Source organism: Rhinatrema bivittatum, chromosome 16 (assembly GCF_901001135.1).
Source record: "Rhinatrema bivittatum chromosome 16, aRhiBiv1.1, whole genome shotgun sequence".
NCBI lineage: Eukaryota > Metazoa > Chordata > Amphibia > Gymnophiona > Rhinatrematidae > Rhinatrema > Rhinatrema bivittatum.
Window position 1 is genome coordinate 3,430,663 of NC_042630.1, and position 19,377 is coordinate 3,450,039.

Genomic DNA, 19,377 nt, shown 5'->3' on the forward strand with positions numbered 1-19,377 from the left:
GCGTCCGCTTTCCTAACCCACGGCCGCGCACGAGTTAAGAAACCGACGCTCGTAAAATTCAGCGTCCATTTTCCTAACCCGCGGCCGCGCACGAGTTAAGAAACCGATGCTCGTAAAATTCAGCGTCCGCTTTCCTAACCCGCGGCCGCGCACGAGTTAAGAAACCGATGCTCGTAAAATTCAGCATCCGCTTTCCTAACCCGCGGCCGCGCACGAGTTAAGAAACCGATGCTCGTAAAATTCAGCGTCTGTTTTCCTAACCCGCGGCCGCGCATGAGTTAAGAAACCGATGCTCGTAAAATTCAGCATCCGCTTTCCTAACCCGCGGCCGCGCACGAGTTAAGAAACCGATGCTCGTAAAATTCAGCGTCTGTTTTCCTAACCCACGGCCGCGCACGAGTTAAGAAACCGATGCTCGTAAAATTCAGCATCCGCTTTCCTAACCCGCGGCCGCGCACGAGTTAAGAAACCGATGCTCATAAAATTCAGCATCCGCTTTCCTAACCCGCGGCCGCGCACGAGTTAAGAAACCGATGCTCGTAAAATTCAGCGTCTGTTTTCCTAACCCGCGGCCGAGCACGAGTTAAGAAAGCGATGCTCGTAAAATTCAGCGTCCGTTTTCCTAACCCGCGGCCGCGCACGAGTTAAGAAACCGATGCTCGTAAAATTCAGCGTCCGCTTTCCTAACCCACGGCCGAGCACGAGTTAAGAAACCGATGCTCGTAAAATTCAGCGTCTGTTTTCCTAACCCGCGGCCGCGCACGAGTTAAGAAACCGATGCTCGTAAAATTCAGCGTCTGTTTTCCTAACCCGCGGCCGCGCACGAGTTAAGAAACCGATGCTCGTAAAATTCAGCGTCCGCTTTCCTAACCCGCGGCCGAGCACGAGTTAAGAAACCGATGCTCGTAAAATTCAGCGTCTGTTTTCCTAACCCGCGCTCTGCCACTTCTCCTGAGTGCCTGCTGCCGAGGAGGCGCTAGGGACGCACAATTTCCCCCAGCACCTCCTGTTTAAAGCCAGCGGCTCATTTGCCTACTGCATCGTGCGCCCGGGAAGGAAGGATAGGTGCACATTAAAAAAGCAGGCGCTCAATCATGAGCGCCTGTTTTTCCCGCGCACATATTGCAACGGCCTGATGGAGTTAAAAATGTCCTCAGCACATGCGTTTCCTTCCCTGGGAACACCTCCGCCTAATGATGCCAGCAGGGCTGACCTTGAAGACTTCTGACACTTAATGCACAGGGGTAAAACACCTTCAGAACCGCCCTCCGGTTAGAAGAGCCTTTTCAGCAGTGGGACTGTCCCGGGTCCCTCTCTGTGGAAGGGTCTCCTCATGAGGATTAGCTTAGAACTAAATTATTTAACACTTCAAAAAAAAAAAGAAAGGTTAAAGCCAGATCTTCTCCTGGTATTTATCTATTGTAACTCCCAGGTGGATTACGATAAACATTCAGAAAACCCTGTATCTAGCTCCCTAATCCTGGGACAAAATGCATCCCTACAATGATTTCTATCCGCAGGATTCCAACGCTTGGACGCTTTTGAACGCTCCTCCGACCTCAGCTCACCTGCTAGCACATCCCAGCCCACCGGACCATTCTCCTGTTTCACATGAATACATTTGAGGGAATGATAGCACCTCAATAATAATAATAATAATGTGAATTTGGCACATGCAAACGTCTGTGCACCCTTTCAGTCAGAACTCTGTAACACCTCCTTTGGCAGAAACAACAGCTTCCAGATGTTTTCCTGTAACCAGCTAGGTGTCTGCCTATTATTGCTTTTGGAATTTTTCCCTACTCTTCCAGCTTAGAACATGGCTCTTTAGGTATGCACTTCATATTTCAGACACCCCTTCAGATTTACAATAATATTCAGATCTGGGGACTATGAAGGCGCTTCCAAAACCATCATTCTTTCCTGTAAGTACTTCATGATTGACTTCCAGATCCGTTTTGGACCCTTATCTTGCTGAAATATCCAACCTATTTTCAGCTTCAATTTCTTCATTGACCAGGGGATATTAGCTTCTAAGATATGTTCTTAAAAGTTTCAGGCTTATCAAGGTTTTCTTTGGCATATTCATGACTTTTGTGATGAGGTCATAGGAAAGTTTTCCATCTGGCAACTCTCCCATGCAGATCATTGTTAAGGAAACAACATTGTACAGTGGACCTGTGGACGGTTTCTCTACTGTCAGCTGAACTTTTCTGCAGGCTGTTTGCAGTGGTCTGAGGGCTCTCTATTGCAGATCTGACCAGTTTCTGGTGTTTGGGTTCTTGCCAAGTTCTTGTGGCCTGGTTTGGCCTCTGTTGAACCTAGGATGCTGGGCTTGATGGACCCTTGGTCTGACCCAACATGGCAATTTCTTATGTTCTTATGTTCTTAATTCTATCAGATTTTTTACTTGCCTTGCCTTTCTTCCAGATCTTGCTTACAATAACTTCATGTAACTTTCATTTCTTAACAATGTTTCTGACAGTTGATATTGCTATCTGGAAACATTTGGAGATATTTTTTATAGCCTTTCACTGCTGTGTAAGAGTGAATTATCTTCATTTTCAAATAGACAGCTACTGCTTTCAGAAGCCCACGGTTGTTGAAAGTACCCAGAATCCCAATCCCAATATGAGAGATTAGAAGGGACAGAGTATTTGTTCACTCATGGTGTCATGCTTGGCCAGGTGTGGGGTAAGCTCACGACCAACTACACTCACAAGCTGGCCCCAACTCCCCAAATGGCACCAACACCTCTGGCATTATTATTATTATTATTATTATTATTATTAATTATTAACTCCTCTGGCATGCCACCATAGCTCCTCTATCGGTGCTCCTCTAGGCGCATGTACCTACAAATAAAGGTATAGAGGATCCTCAGAGGTGGGGGAGTGAGGGGTAAAGCCTGGAGGAGGTACAGAGGATCCTCAGAGGTGAGGGAGTGAGGGGTAAAGCCTGGGACGGGCACAGAGGATCCTCAGAGGTGGAGGAGTGAGGGGCAAAGCCTGGGACGGGCACAGAGGATCCTCAGAGGTGGGGGAGTGAGAGGTAAAGCCTGGGATAAGCACAGAGGATCCTCAGATGTGGGGGAGTGAGAGGTAAAGCCTGGGACTGGTACAGAGGATCCTCAGAGGTGGGGAAGTGAGGGGTAAAGCCTGGGACGGGCACAGAGGATCCTCAGAGGTGGGGGAGTGAGAGGTAAAGCCTGGGATAAGCACAGAGGATCCTCAGAGGTGGGGGAGTGAGAGGTAAAGCCTGGGACGGGCACAGAGGATCCTCAGAGGTGGGGGAGTGAGGGGTAAAGCTTGGGATAAGCACACAGGATCCTCAGAGGTGGCGGAGTGAGGGGTAAAGCAGGCGTCAGGATAGGGAAGGTCTGGACAATGGAGTCCTTATCTGCCCTTGATTTCTATATCTCTAGTTTTGGAGGGCCACCCCCAGTCCCCACTGTAAACAGTCCGGAGGTAATCAGCAGCTCCCTGTAAAGTGCCTAAGCCCCTCTTGCAGCATGAACGGGTGAGGTGCACGGTGGCAGGAGGGTTTTCTGCAGCTCTGTTACAGTGTGAACAGTGAGCGTCCTAGGTAGGAAACTCCTTCTGCAGGGGGCTGGCTGGGGACCTTTTGCTGATTTTTCCTTCATAAGCACTGAATGTGTTTGTCAAGGCATCATTTTGGGGGAAGGGGAAGATTTGAAAGGAAATTCTCACAGCTGTGTTGAAGGTGAGAGAAACAACAAACTTTCCATTACTCATCTTACTGTTGATCTGCGGTGTGCGTCCTTCCCAGCTCTCCAGAATCTAAATGTGCCCTGACGGCTCATTAATGCTGAGCTCGGCTTCCTTCTCCTGCACCCCTAACTGCTCCTGTATCCTGCTTCTTGCCTTGCTTCTCCCTTCCCTGCCCCTCTCCCCCTCAGCAGTTCCTGTATCTCTGGTTATTGCCCCTGCTTCTCCCTTCCCTGCCCCTCTCCCCCTCAGCAGTTCCTGTATCTCTGGTTATTGCCCCTGCTTCTCCCCTCCCTGCCCCTCTCTCTCTCCCTCTCAGCAGTTCCTGTATCTCTGGTTATTGCCCCTGCTTCTCCCCTCTCTCCCCTCAGCAGTTCCTGTCTCTCTGGTTATTGCCCCTGCTTCTCCCCTCCTGCCCCTCTCTCCCCCTCAGCAGTTCCTGTATCTCTGGTTATTGCCCCTGCTTCTCCCCTCCCTGCCCCTCTCTCTCTCCCCCTCAGCAGTTCCTGTATCTCTGGTTATTGCCCCTGCTTCTCCCCTCCTGCCCCTCTCCTCCCTCAGAAGTTCCTGTATCTCTGTGATTGCCCCTGCTTCTCCCCTCCTGCCCCTCTCTCCCCCCTCAGAAGTTCCTGTATCTCTGGTTATTGCCCCTGCTTCTCCCTTCCCTGCCCCTCTCTCTCTCCCCCTCAGCAGTTCCTGTATCTCTGGTTATTGCCCCTGCTTCTCCCCTCCCTGCCCCTCTCTCCCCCTCAGCAGTTCCTGTATCTCTGGTTATTGCCCCTGCTTCTCCCCTCCTGCCCCTCTCTCCCCCCTCAGCAGTTCCTGTATCTCTGGTTATTGCCCCTGCTTCTCCCCTCCCTGCCCCTCTCCCCCTCAGAAGTTCCTGTATCTCTGGTTATTGCCCCTGCTTCTCCCTTCCCTGCCCCTCTCCCCCTCAGCAGTTCCTGTATCTCTGGTTATTGCCCCTGCTTCTCCCCTCCTGCCCCTCTCTCCCCCCTCAGCAGTTCCTGTATCTCTGGTTATTGCCCCTGCTTCTCCCCTCCCTGCCCCTCTCTCTCTCCCCCTCAGCAGTTCCTGTATCTCTGGTTATTGCCCCTGCTTCTCCCCTCCCTGCCCCTCTCTCTCTCCCCCTCAGCAGTTCCTGTCTCTCTGGTTATTGCCCCTGCTTCTCCCCTCCTGCCCCTCTCTCCCCCCTCAGCAGGACTTTAATCTTGCGCAGAGTGAATTTCTGTCCGGGAGCCTCAGCCTTTTCCCAGTTACCTCCTGTTTTAGAAAGACGTAAGGGCCTAATCCTGCCCTGTAGCCAAGAATAAAGTTGCATTAATTAAAAGCAGAGATGCCCCACAAGTTGGGAGGGGGGTGCGGCTAAGGAGCCCTGAAGGTTTGGAGCTGGCGGGCTGAGGTATCATCCTGGGAGGAGGACTCCCTGCTCCCCGCTCCTCTGCCCCTCACCCTGAACACCTGCTCTCTTTCTTGTGGGCAGCGCGGGTACAAAACTCCCCTCCCCCCTTTTGAAGCCCACGACCCTTTTTAGTTGGCGAGAGTTGCACTGTGTAATAACAGGGAACAGTTCTTTGGAGACGGGACCCGACTCACCGTCCTAGGTAAGGAGACCTCCATATTCAGTCAGGCTGGCATCCTCCATAACCTGGCTCCAGATTGGCACAGGCTGGGGGAGGTTATCTGTCCGCAGGTACCTAGGACGGCAGAAAATGTGAGCTGATGATGAGTGGAAAAAGAGCAATTTAGATCTCATACCCCCGTCCTCCCACCTCCTAGCAGGGCAGCCAGAGCAAATCCCTTACTCTGCGCCTATCATTCAGGCTCCGGAGATGGTGTGAAGTCACTGGGAGATCTGAGTTAGAGGGGGAAAGCCTGGGAGAGGCACAGAGGATCCTCAGAGGTGGGGGAGTGAGGGGTAAAACCTGGGATAAGCACAGAGGATCCTCAGAGGTGGGGGAGTGAGGGGTAAAACCTGGGATAAGCACAGAGGATCCTCAGAGGTGGGGGAGTGAGGGGTAAAGCCTGGGAAAAGCACAGAGGATCCTCAGAGGTGGGGGAGTGAGGGGTAAAGCCTGGGATAAGCACAGATGATCCTCAGAGGTGGGGGAGTGAGGGGTAAAGCCTGGGATAAGCACAGAGGATCCTCAGAGGTGGGGGAGTGAGGGGTAAAGCCTGGGATAAGCACAGAGGATCCTCAGAGGTGGGAGAGTGAGGGGTAAAGCCTGGGATAAGCACAGAGGATCCTTAGCTGTGAGGGAGTGAGGGGTAAAGCCTGGGATAAGCACAGAGGATCCTCAGAGGTGGGGGAGTGAGGGGTAAAGCCTGGGATAAGCACAGAGGATCCTTAGGTGTGGGGGAGTGAGGGGTAAAGCCTGGGATAAGCACAGAGGATCCTCAGAGCTGGGGGAGTGAGAGGTAAAGCCTGGGATAAGCACAGAGGATCCTCAGAGGTGGGGGAGTGAGGGGTCACCCAGGTATCCTGATGCTATGTATGGAGAATGTGCAGAAAGTGGAAAGGTTTTTACCAGTTCCTCACTGCCATAAGAGAATAAAATGAGTTTCCCGTGCGATGGAGGGAGACAGCAGCGCCTGCAGCTTTTTGTAGGAGCAGGCTTCAGTGTGTTCTGGAAGCTACACTCAGTATTTCGGCAAAGGGACCAAGTTAACAGTCCAAGGTAAGACCCTCCGACTAGATGGAGAATCAGCTTTAAAATTCAGGAGAACCTTAAGCTTAACGTTGAAACGTTTTACTCCTCTGTGTTCATGAAAATGAAATGGGAAAATAGATTCTCCCTTTTCCTCCTCTGGGAGCTCTCTCTCCCCTCCCCCCATGTAATTAGTAAAACGATGCTGTCCAAGGTGGCCGGGGCAGTCTCTGGTTTATAATACCCCTGAGCCTTGCCTTCATTCCTGCCTTACTAATCTAGTGTGTGTTAGAGAAAGTTCAGGTAGGGAAGCAGACAGACAGACAGATTCTGTAGGGTGATATAGAGACAGACAGATTGATAGATATAAACTTTGGGCCTGTTTACAGCTTACAAAGTTAGTTGGGGGTTACAGCTCCTGGCCTCTCTGCAGCTGTGGGTTTTGATACACCCAGCTATCTCTGTGTTCAAACTATTCCCCTCTCATATTCGGGGATGGCACCGTCCTTATTGTGCAAGGTAAGAGGATCCTCAGAGGTGGGGGAGTGAGGGGTAAAGCCTGGGATAAGCACAGAGGCTCCTCAGAGGTGGGGGAGTGAGGGATAAAGCCTGGGATAAGCACAGAGGATCCTCAGAGGTGGGGGAGTGAGGGATAAAGCCTGGGATAAGCACAGAGGATCCTCAGAGGTGGGGGAGTGAGGGGTAAAGCCCGGGATAAGCACAGAGGATCCTCAGAGGTGGGGGAGTGAGGGATAAAGCCCGGGATAAGCACAGAGGATCCTCAGAGGTGGGGGAGTGAGGGGTAAAGCCCGGGATAAGCACAGAGGATCCTCAGAGGTGGGGGAGTGAGAGGTAAAGCCTGGGATAAGCACAGAGGATCCTCAGAGGTGGGGGAGTGAGGGGTAAAGCCTGGGATAAGCACAGAGGATCCTCAGAGGTGGGGGAGTGAGGGGTAAAGCCTGGGATAAGCACAGAGGATCCTCAGAGGTGGGGGAGTGAGAGGTAAAGCCTGGGATGGGTACAGAGGATCCTCAGAGGTGGGGGAGTGAGGGGTAAAGCCTGGGATAAGCACAGAGGATCCTCAGAGGTGGGAGAGTGAGGGGTAAAGCCTGGGATAAGCACAGAGGATCCTCAGAGGTGGGGGAGTGAGGGGTAAAGCCTGGGACGGGCACAGAGGATCCTCAGAGGTGGGGGAGTGAGGGGTAAAGCCTGGGATAAGCACAGAGGATCCTTAGCTGTGAGGGAGTGAGGGGTAAAGCCTGGGATAAGCACAGAGGATCCTCAGAGGTGGGGGAGTGAGAGGTAAAGCCTGGGATAAGCACAGAGGATCCTCAGAGGTGGGGGAGTGAGGGGTAAAGCCTGGGATAAGCACAGAGGATCCTCAGAGATGGGGGAGTGAGGGGTAAAGCCTGGGACGGGCACAGAGGATCCTCAGAGGTGGAGGAGTGAGGGGTAAAGCCTGGGACAGGCACAGAGGATCCTCAGAGGTGGGGGAGTGAGGGGTAAAGCCTGGGATAAGCACAGAGGATCCTTAGCTGTGGGGGAGTGAGGGGTAAAGCCTGGGACGGGCACAGAGGATCCTCAGAGGTGGGGGAGTGAGGGGTAAAGCCTGGGATAAGCACAGAGGATCCTTAGCTGTGGGGGAGTGAGGGGTAAAGCCTGGGACGGGCACAGAGGATCCTCAGAGGTGGGGGAGTGAAGGGTATGGATGGTATGCATGGACACAAAACGTAAAACAGACAGAGCTCTGGAGCCTGCTGGAGACCTCTCTGCTTCTTTTGGCTTCACAAAACAGCGGAGAGCTGAGACAGGAAGGAGGAGTGAGCAGAGAGATTTAGGTCTCCTCTTCCAGGCTGTGTTCAGCAAATGTTCAGTATTTTGGTGACGGGACCAGACTGACTGTCCTAGGTGAGTTCTTAAGTGCTCGAAATAAAATCTTGCAATTCACCCTCCCTCCCAGAAAGTGACATGGTGGGATGTCTGTCACTGGTGGATTTTAGGAAGAGACCAGGGAAATATCTCTGGGATGGTTTAAGTGCAGGGGACCCTCTGAAGCTCTGGTTCTGCGTTAAAATAACCCCCCTTTGATTTTCTTTAAATGTCCAGTACTGTACAGAGAATGTGGCATCCAAAGCTTGAGCTGTGTTCCTTCTGCAGCCATCAGACGTTCAGGGACAAGAAATCATCCTGTTGACCATTGCTAGAAAAACACAGACTAAACTTCAAAGTGCAGGTCCCCCTGAGTACCAGAATTATTAAGCAGGGATTTCCTCCTGGTAACTTTGTGTGATGGAGGGGGACAGGTAGCCTTGCAGCTTGTTGTAGGGCAGGCTTCAGTATGATCTGGCAGCAGGACCAGGTTATCTCGTAGGTAAGACCAGAAGCAGATTTAGCTGGGAGAATCTCAAACGAACTTTATTCACATGCCTGAATCCTTTTATTTCTCTGAGTGTGGGGAAAGAACAAGGTCATTTATTTTGTATTTATTTATTAGGTTTTGTGTACCGTCACTAAGACAGTCCCTCGTAACGGTCACAACATATTAAAAAATGCAAATACAAATTATAAATAATCCTATCCTCAAAAAAAGCAACCAAAATAGCCTAAAAATAAAACCTAAACAATTCATTAAGACGTTATTACATTTAAAAACTCATAAAAACAGAAACACTAAAAGTAATAACTGCTAAAATTAAATACAGAAAATACATTAACAAAGAATCGATACCAATAAAAACAGAAAAAGCATAAAATGAGAACTAATACATCCTAAGATTCAGTTGTGGATGCCTCGTTAAAAAGCCAGGTTTTAAGGTTACGCTTAAACTGTTTAAAATTAGTCATCAAATGAAAAGTGTGGTTTTCGTGCATCTGAAGATGTTGAGCAGCAGCTGCAGAGGGCACTGCAGATAACCGGGGGCTGAGCGAGGGCGCTGGAGAGGAGCAGTGCCACTCCAGCCCAGGGACTGCTTTCTGACTGTCAGAGGGCAAGTCACTGTGTACCAGTGCCTCCGCTCAGTATTTTGGGACAGGGACCAAGTTATCCATCTTAGGTAAGAATATCCTCTTTACAGTACATTTTAAGATGCAGAAGCTTGCAAAGGCTTTTCCCAGCTGAGCTGGAGGGATTTGACACATTTTTGCTGGTGATGTACCACAGAGCACAGAGGCTGAAAATGCCAGGGGAGACTCCAGCAAAATGCAGAGAGCAGGGGCTGAAAATATCAGAGGAGAGTCCAGCAAAATGCAGAGAGCGTAGGGGCTGAAAATACCAGAGGAGACGCCAGGAAAATGCATAGAGTGAAGGGGCTGAAAATAACAGGGGAGACTCCAGCAAAGTGCAGAGAGCGAAGGGGCTGAAAATACCAGAGGAGACTCCAGCAAAATGCAGAGAGCGCAGGGGCTGAGAATACCAGGGGAGACTCCAGCAAAATGCAGAGAGCGCAGGGGCTGAAAATACCAGAGGAGACTCCAGCAAAATGCAGAGAGCGCAGGGGCTGAGAATACCAGAGGAGACTCCAGCAAAATGCAGAGAGCGCAGGGGCTGAGAATACCAGAGGAGACTCCAGCAAAATGCAGAGAGCGCAGGGGCTGAGAATACCAGAGGAGACTCCAGCAAAATGCAGAGAGCGTAGGGGCTGAAAATACCAGAGGAGACGCCAGGAAAATGCATAGAGTGAAGGGGCTGAAAATAACAGGGGAGACTCCAGCAAAGTGCAGAGAGCGAAGGGGCTGAAAATACCAGAGGAGACTCCAGCAAAATGCAGAGAGCGCAGGGGCTGAGAATACCAGGGGAGACTCCAGCAAAATGCAGAGAGCGCAGGGGCTGAAAATGCCAGGGGAGACTCCAGCAAAATGCAGAGAGCGCAGGGGCTGAAAATATCAGAGGAGACTCCAGCAAAATGCAGAGAGCGCAGGGGCTGAGAATACCAGAGGAGACTCCAGCAAAATGCACAGAGCACAGGGGCTGAGAATACCAGAGGAGACTCCAGCAAAATGCAGAGAGCGTAGGGGCTGAAAATACCAGAGGAGACGCCAGGAAAATGCATAGAGTGAAGGGGCTGAAAATAACAGGGGAGACTCCAGCAAAGTGCAGAGAGCGAAGGGGCTGAAAATACCAGAGGAGACTCCAGCAAAATGCAGAGAGCGCAGGGGCTGAGAATACCAGGGGAGACTCCAGCAAAATGCAGAGAGCGAAGGGGCTGAAAATACCAGAGGAGACTCCAGCAAAATGCAGAGAGCGCAGGGGCTGAGAATACCAGGGGAGACTCCAGCAAAATGCAGAGAGCGCAGGGGCTGAGAATACCAGGGGAGACTCCAGCAAAATGCAGAGAGTGCAGGGATGAAAATACCAGAGGAGACTCCAGCAAAATGCAGAGAGCGCAGGGGCTGAGAATACCAGAGGAGACTCCAGCAAAATGCAGAGAATGCAGGGGCTGAAAATACCAGAGGAGACTCCAGCAAAATGCAGAGAGCGCAGGGGCTGAAAATACCAGAGGAGACTCCAGCAAAATGCAGAGAGCGCAGGGGCTGAAAATACCAGAGGAGACTCCAGCAAAATGCAGAGAGTGCAGGGGCTGAAAATACCAGGGGAGACTCCAGCAAAATGCAGAGAGCGCAGGGACTGAGAATACCAGAGGAGACTCCAGGAAAATGCACAGGAGGGAGACTGAAAGGGATTATTTTCTCTTGCTAAATTTACAGATGATGGCAAGAAGCTCAGAGTAGTGCAAGATTTGCATTTGTTTTTTCCTGTGGGTTATGTCTCCCTTCTAGAAATTGCAGACTTTGAATTGCAGTAAGAACTGCCTCGCAGATGTGTGCAGCCTGTGCCTCCTGTGTGGAAATGTAAAAGCTGAAGTGGCTTTCAGGCTCTCCTGCAGTGATGGCAGAAATCCTTCCTCTGTCCTCTGTTTTATGACTTATTTCTTCCTTGCTGGTGGGGGCGGTGTTTGTGTCCGTGGGGGGGGGGGGGGGGGGGGGGGGAATGAATTAACTCATCTATAAAAGAAGGAAAGCTAGCCCTGACCTCCCCCGTTTTTAATCCTCCCAGCACCCAGGTTTTAGAAAACAGTAAAATCTGATTTCAGATTCTGACTCACTGTTATTCCCCCTCCTCCCCTCTCTCCCTAGATAGTTTCGCTTACTGTGGCTGATTAAAAATAAAGGCAATCCCCCCGCCCCCTTATAAAATAATCTTCCTCTGGTTTGGTGCTGGGACATCCAGGATCTCAGTGAGCGTAGTCCCAGCTTCTCATACACAGGGCCTATCAATACGTAAAGGAGATGTCACAGGCAAAGCAGCCTTCGCGTGGATTTGCTGTTAATGAGATATAGGTCATTATAAGGTGCAGTTGAATTCCTGGCTCATTTAAAGACTTTTTCCCTAAGGATCATTATTTATTTATTTACCATGCCGCTCTTCCCCTGTCCCTGCAGAGTGGCAATGCTGGGGGAAGCTCGGGCTGTGCTCCTCTCTGCAGGGAGGCGCGCTGAGATGAGTCCTTGCTCAGAGCTGGCAGCCCACTGCCTGCGCTTACTCGCTAACACATTTTGTACTTTCCGTTCTGTAGTGCAAGAGTTATTTGTAAGAGGAGGTAGATGTGAGCAGGGAGGCAGCGAGCTGGTCTCTCTCACACACACACAGGCTGCAGAAAGAACTTAAAGCAGAGCACAGCGTTATTTAGGAAGCAGCCCTGTCTATAGGTGCACAGGCCCCTGTCCCAGACAGGTGCAAGCTAAGAAAGTAGCTGAGGCCATGGGAGATAAAGTGACTTGTCCAGTCTCAGCATGGCAGTGTGAGATGTAGGATTTGAACCCAGGGCTCCTGTCTGTTATTCTAAGCACTAGGCCACCCTCTCTCTCTCTCTCTCTCTACATCTTGAGTTTTCTCCTTCACAGTCACCCTGCACTGATGTAGTGAAAGGAAAATAACTTTAAACTAATAACGTGAAACACAAATGACCCACAACTCACAGAAACAGCTGTGTACATAGCCAACTATGAAACACAGATTAGGAAATTAGTTTATTGCATTTGATGGATCATTTTTCTTAAGAAAAATTAAGGCAATCTACAAAAAATCAGAATAAACAAAAGAATAAGACAACATTCCTAAAAAAAAAAAAAAAAGCACTAATTAAAACAAACTTAAAATAGAAAATACACTGTAAAATATACATCAGACAAAACTTAATACTAATTAGAACATAAAACTTAAAATTAATGAACAATACACTGTAAAAAAAAAATACACATCAAATGATATTAAAGAGGATAAATGTTATAAAAGGATAAGGCACTCAAACAGGGAAGGCCTTGCAAAAGAGAACGGTCTTGAAAGGTTTTCTAAATCTAAGTTACTGTTTGGCAGGAGGAATTGTGAGAGGTAAAAGAGCTGCAGAGTGTGGGGCAGAAAAGCAAAAGAGAATTCACGGTGCCCTCCCGAACAATTTCTATGAAGGTGGGGACTGGAACTCAGTCACGCGCCAGCCCCGGGGCAGAGGGGATTAAGAGATTGGGCAGGTAGAATGAATGGTCAGCGGGATGCGGAGGGAAAGACCAGGCCCCTGGGGGCCACGCTGACATGATGGCAGTGCTTTAGTACTGCAGTCTGTGAATTGCACGGGGCCATGGAGAATCACCACAGTCACCTAAGCGAGTGAGGCTGGCGAATGCTTTAAGGCTCGCTGGGACCTCAGGATCCCCTGCAGCTCAATCAGCTCGGGCTGTGGGGCTCCAGCTGGAGATCTCCTGCTCCTTCCAGGGCTGGGTCTCCCTCCAAGTTACAAAGGTCTTCCTAATGCCTCCTACCCCCGGGCATTTCACTTCTGATCCCTTGCTCTCTCCCCAGGGGAGAGGGGGAACCTGCCTTGGTTATCCCTGAGGACTGCCGCACCTCCATCTTCTCCTGCCTCTAACTTTCAGGCCCATACAGTACAGGGCGCTCCGGCAGAGAACACGGTTAACCCGCATTTGGACGCACGTTTTCGATGCGCTAGCTTTACCCCTTATTCAGTAAGGGGTAATAGCGAGTCGAAAAAACGCGTCCAACCTCCTCCGAAACTAATAGCGCCTGCAATGCATGCTGATGGGCCTATTAGTCATTCTCACACAATACAGTAAGTAAAACGTGCAGCCAAGACGCACATTTTACTTTCAGAAATCAGCGCCAACCCAAAGGTAGGCGTTAATTTCTGCCGGCGTCGGGGAAGTGCACAGAAAAGCAGTAAAAACTGCGGGTTGAAAACTGGATGCTGAATTTTGCTGGCGTCCGGGTTTCCGAGCCCGTGGCTGTCAACGGACTCGAGAACCGACACCGGCAAAATTGAGCGTCTGCTGTCAAATCCGCTGACAGCCGCCGCTCCAGTCCAAAAAGAAGGCGCTAGGGACGCGCTAGTGTCCCTAGCGCCTCTTCTTACCACGAGCCCTAATTTAAATATTTTGGTTTACTGAATCGCGCGCACAGAGACAATGGCCTGTGCGCACGCCGGGAGAGTGGGTGCTCGCCCACTCTCCCACGAACCTTACTGTATCGACCTGTAGGGCAGGAAGGTTTTCTGACATAATTTCTCTCACACGCACACACACACACAGTGATCTGTCTCCTGCAATCTCCTTCTCTCTTTCAGAGGATGGGGTGAACGTCTCCAGCCCGAAGGTGGCGCTCTTTGACCCCTCACCGGACGAGGTGAGAGAGAAGAAGAAGGCCACTCTGGTGTGCCTGGCCACCGACTTCTACCCCGAGCATGTGGAGGTGACGTGGAGCGTGAACGGCGTGGCCAGGACAGAGGGGGTGGGGACGGACGAGGATCCCAGCAGGGACGAGGTCAGCAGGAAGTTCTCCATCAGCAGCCGCCTGCGGCTCTCGCTGGGAGAGTGGCTCAACCCTCGGAACACCTTCCAATGCAATGTCCACGTCTTCCACCCCAATGAGACGACCCTCACCCAGGAGACCAGGGGACGAGAAGGTGAGAGGGAGCTCCAGGGAGCTGGTCAGTCCATCCCTCTCTGCCCAGCCATGCCACAGGCCCCCGCTGACCTCTCCCGTTCCCTCACCCTTTGCAATGAGACCAGGGGATGAGAAGGTGAGAGGGAGCTCCAGGGAGCTGGTCAGTCCATCCCTCTCTGCCCAGCCATGCCACAGGCCCCCGCTGACCTCTCCCGTTCCCTCACCCTTTGCAATGAGACCAGGGGATGAGAAGGTGAGAGGGAGCTCCAGGGAGCTGGTCAGTCCATCCCTCTCTGCCCAGCCATGCCACAGGCCCCCGCTGACCTCTCCCGTTCCCTCACCCAGGAGACCAGGGGACGAGAAGGTGAGAGGGAGCTCCAGGGAGCTGGTCAGTCCATCCCTCTCTGCCCAGCCATGCCACAGGCCCCCGCTGACCTCTCCCGTTCCCTCACCCTTTGCAATGAGACCAGGGGACGAGAAGGTGACAGTCTAGGCAAAATCACTAATCTGAGGTCACAGAAGCACTGCTGTGACGTTATAAAATCATTGCCTCTTTATCCCTTTCTGTTCTCAGGATTTCTGCCTCTCTCACTCTCTCCTCAGATAAGGCTTTGATCCATCCATTTTTTTCTCTTTTTCAGGCTGTGGACTGAGTGTGGGTAAGTTTCGGTTTCTGTACCTCCTCAGGCAGGATGGGGTCGGGGGGGGGGGGGGTGTGTGGACACACAGTTTATACCCAGATTATTAATGCTTCTCTTATGGGTTCCTGCAGACGCCTTTTCCAAGCAGCTGAAATCTGCACATTTCAATTACTTCCTGATCCTCTGGAAAGCTCTGCTGTATGGGATCTGTGTCACAGTCCTCATGGTAAGGACCAAGGTATGTGTGAGTGTGCTTCAGGAAAAGACACGCTCAGTCCTACTACAAAGTCTCTGTTTTTACAGGAACACTTTGCCCACCAGCACAGTCCCTGCTGTCTCATGGCAGGATGTGTTATGGGGACACTCAGTCCTCCTGCACAGTCCCTGCTGTCTCAGGGCAGGATGTGTTACAGGAACACTCAGCCCTCCTGCACAGTCCCTGCTGTCTCATGGCAGGATGTGTTACAGGAACACTCAGTCCTCCTGCACAGTCCCTGCTCTCTCATGGCAGGATGTGTTACAGGAACACTCAGTCCTCCTGCACAGTCCCTGCTCTCTCATGGCAGGGTGTGTTACAGGAACACTCAGTCCTCCTGCACAGTCCCTGCTCTCTCATGGCAGGATGTGTTACAGGAACACTCAGCCCTCCTGCACAGTCCCTGCTGTCTTATGGCAGGATGTGTTACAGGAACACTCAGCCCTCCTGCACAGTCCCTGCTCTCTCATGGCAGGATGTGTTACAGGAACACTCAGTCCTCCTGCACAGTCCCTGCTCTCTCACGGCAGGATGTGTTACAGGAACACTCAGTCCTCCTGCACAGTCCCTGCTCTCTCATGGCAGGATGTGTTACAGGAACACTCAGTCCTCCTGCACAGTCCCTGCTGTCTCATGGCAGGATGTGTTACAGGAACACTCAGTCCTCCTGCACAGTCCCTGCTCTCTCATGGCAGGATGTGTTACAGGAACACTCAGTCCTCCTGCACAGTCCCTGCTCTCTCATGGCAGGATGTGTTACAGGAACACTCAGTCCTCCTGCACAGTCCCTGCTCTCTCATGGCAGGATGTGTTACAGGAACACTCAGTCCTCCTGCACAGTCCCTGCTCTCTCATGGCAGGATGTGTTACAGGAACACTCAGTCCTCCTGCACAGTCCCTGCTCTCTCACGGCAGGATGTGTTACAGGAACACTCAGTCCTCCTGCACAGTCCCTGCTCTCTCATGGCAGGATGTGTTACGGGAACACTCAGTCCTCCTGCACAGTCCCTGCTGTCTCATGGCAGGATGTGTTACAGGAACACTCAGTCCTCCTGCACAGTCCCTGCTGTCTCATGGCAGGATGTGTTACAGGAACACTCAGTCCTCCTGCACAGTCCCTGCTGTCTCATGGCAGGATGTGTTACAGGAACACTCAGTCCTCCTGCACAGTCCCTGCTGTCTTATGGCAGGATGTGTTATGGGGACACTCAGTCCTCCTGCACAGTCCCTGCTCTCTCATGGCAGGGTGTGTTATGGGGACACTCAGCCCTCCTGCACAGTCCCTGCTGTCTCATGGCAGGATGTGTTACAGGAACACTCAGTCCTCCTGCACAGTCCCTGCTCTCTCATGGCAGGATGTGTTACAGGAACACTCAGTCCTCCTGCACAGTCCCTGCTGTCTTATGGCAGGATGTGTTATGGGGACACTCAGTCCTCCTGCACAGTCCCTGCTCTCTCATGGCAGGGTGTGTTATGGGGACACTCAGTCCTCCTGCACAGTCCCTGCTGTCTTATGGCAGGATGTGTTATGGGGACACTCAGTCCTCCTGCACAGTCCCTGCTCTCTCATGGCAGGATGTGTTACAGGAACACTCAGTCCTCCTGCACAGTCCCTGCTCTCTCATGGCAGGATGTGTTACAGGAACACTCAGTCCTCCTGCACAGTCCCTGCTCTCTCATGGCAGGATGTGTTATGGGGACACTCAGTCCTCCTGCACAGTCCCTGCTCTCTCATGGCAGGATGTGTTACAGGAACACTCAGTCCTCCTGCACAGTCCCTGCTCTCTCATGGCAGGGTGTGTTATGGGGACACTCAGTCCTCCTGCACAGTCCCTGCTGTCTTATGGCAGGATGTGTTATGGGGACACTCAGTCCTCCTGCACAGTCCCTGCTCTCTCATTGCAGGATGTGTTACAGGAACACTCAGTCCTCCTGCACAGTCCCTGCTCTCTCATGGCAGGGTGTGTTACGGGGACACTCAGTCCTCCTGCACAGTCCCTGCTGTCATGGCAGGATGGTTATAGGCACACTCAGTCCTCCTGCACAGTCCCTGCTCCCTCACTGCAGGACCTCACTATGCTCAGGGTACATGTGGCATAGAGATTGGTTTTTTTTCAGGAGGGTGCCTAACTGGAATCCCCACACCTATGTTTTAGGCTACAGATGTGCAGCTGATAGTCAGCTAGAAGGCCCCTGCCTATCGGCTTGTAACGTACCTAAACATCTGTTCATACACTTACACGCAGTCAAACAGTGCTGTAATGTCCATGCAGCCACTGTGAATGTGTACATGCAGTTTCTTTACCCTGCCCAGTTACAGCCTCTATTCCCCCAGGGAACGTCTCATTTTACTGTGGTTAGAGACAGTTTGCATGTGGTGAAAGTCTGCACGGGACTCTGCTGGATTCAGCCATTCTACCCATGTAATCCATCTCTCCCAAGCACACATTTTGCCCACTTAGTTCCTGACTAAATCTTTGGAATTTGCAGCCCCTCAAAGTTTCCTTCCTGCTTGTTTTCTTTCTCTGTACAGGTTTGTGGCAAGCAGTTCAGCTGAATTGAGCAGGAAGCTGAGGGATGAGATTTCTGTCTTCCTCGGAAGATCCGCCCCTTGCTACAGGCTTCTGTTTATCATCTGCTTTAGACTTCGTCTGGTGTGCTCCAAAATTAAGTCTTTTTCTTCTGGCAACAAGCATATCTTGGTCCTAAATATATCAGTTAATAAAAAAGAAAACTGAAAGAAATGAATTACGGCTGGCGTGTCATGGGAAAAGTCTCTTCTTCCTAAAGACTGTGAGCTGGTGTAGTGAGGGACATTAAAGTACAAACGACAGCAGGGAGTTATGTCACTGACACAAAAAATCTAGCACAGCTTCCCAATACAACCCTGACATATCTTCTGAGCACAAACACAAACTTCCCAACACAAACGCAAACTCTGACACTCCTTCCCAACATAGAAACTCACACTCTGACCCAGCTTCCCAGCACATACCCTGGAATCCCTTCTCCACAGAAACACCTTGACATGCCTACCCAACACAAACACGCAAACTCTGATGATCCTAATGTGAATACTCACACCCTGACCCAGCTTCCCAGCACATACCCTGGAATCCCTTCTCCACAGAAACACCTTGACATGCCTACCCAACACAAACACACAAACTCTGATGATCCTACTGTGAATACTCACACCCTGACCCAGCTTCCCAGCACATACCCTGGAATCCCTTCTCCACAGAAACACCTTGACATGCCTACCCAACACAAACATACAAACTCTGATGATCCTACTGTGAATACTCACACCCTGACCCGGCTTCCCAGCACATACCCTGGAATCCCTTCTCCACAGAAACACCTTGACATGCCTACCCAACACAAACACGCAAACTCTGATGATCCTAATGTGAATACTCACACCCTGACCCAGCTTCCCAGCACATACCCTGGAATCCCTTCTCCACAGAAACACCTTGACATGCCTACCCAACACAAACATACAAACTCTGATGATCCTACTGTGAATACTCACACCCTGACCCAGCTTCCCAGCACATACCCTGGAATCCCTTCTCCACAGAAACACCTTGACATGCCTACCCAACACAAACACACAAACTCTGATGATCCTACTGTGAATACTCACACCCTGACCCAGCTTCCCAGCACATACCCTGGAATCCCTTCTCCACAGAAACACCTTGACATGCCTACCCAACACAAACACACAAACTCTGATGATCCTACTGTGAATACTCACACCCTGACCCAGCTTCCCAGCACATACCCTGGAATCCCTTCTCCACAGAAACACCTTGACATGCCTACCCAACACAAACACGCAAACTCTGATGATCCTACTGTGAATACTCACACCCTGACCCAGCTTCCCAGCACATACCCTGGAATCCCTTCTCCACAGAAACACCTTGACATGCCTACCCAACACAAACATGCAAACTCTGATGATCCTAATGTGAATACTCACACCCTGACCCAGCTTCCCAGCACATACCCTGGAATCCCTTCTCCACAGAAACACCTTGACATGCCTACCCAACACAAACATACAAACTCTGATGATCCTACTGTGAATACTCACACCCTGACCCAGTTTCCCAGCACATACCCTGGAATCCCTTCTCCA

At 51.1% G+C, this 19,377-nt stretch overlaps 1 gene segment (V, D, J or C); it reads left to right on the forward strand.

Annotated features, from left to right (window-relative positions):
* Positions 1 to 1,892: 1,892 nt before the first annotated feature.
* On the forward strand, positions 1,893 to 17,972 carry LOC115078394. The segment is given in 6 exon segments: positions 1,893 to 1,925; positions 6,343 to 6,406; positions 14,008 to 14,346; positions 14,969 to 14,986; positions 15,100 to 15,206; positions 17,758 to 17,972. Coding segments are annotated over 6 exon segments (585 nt in total).
* Positions 17,973 to 19,377: the final 1,405 nt, after the last annotated feature.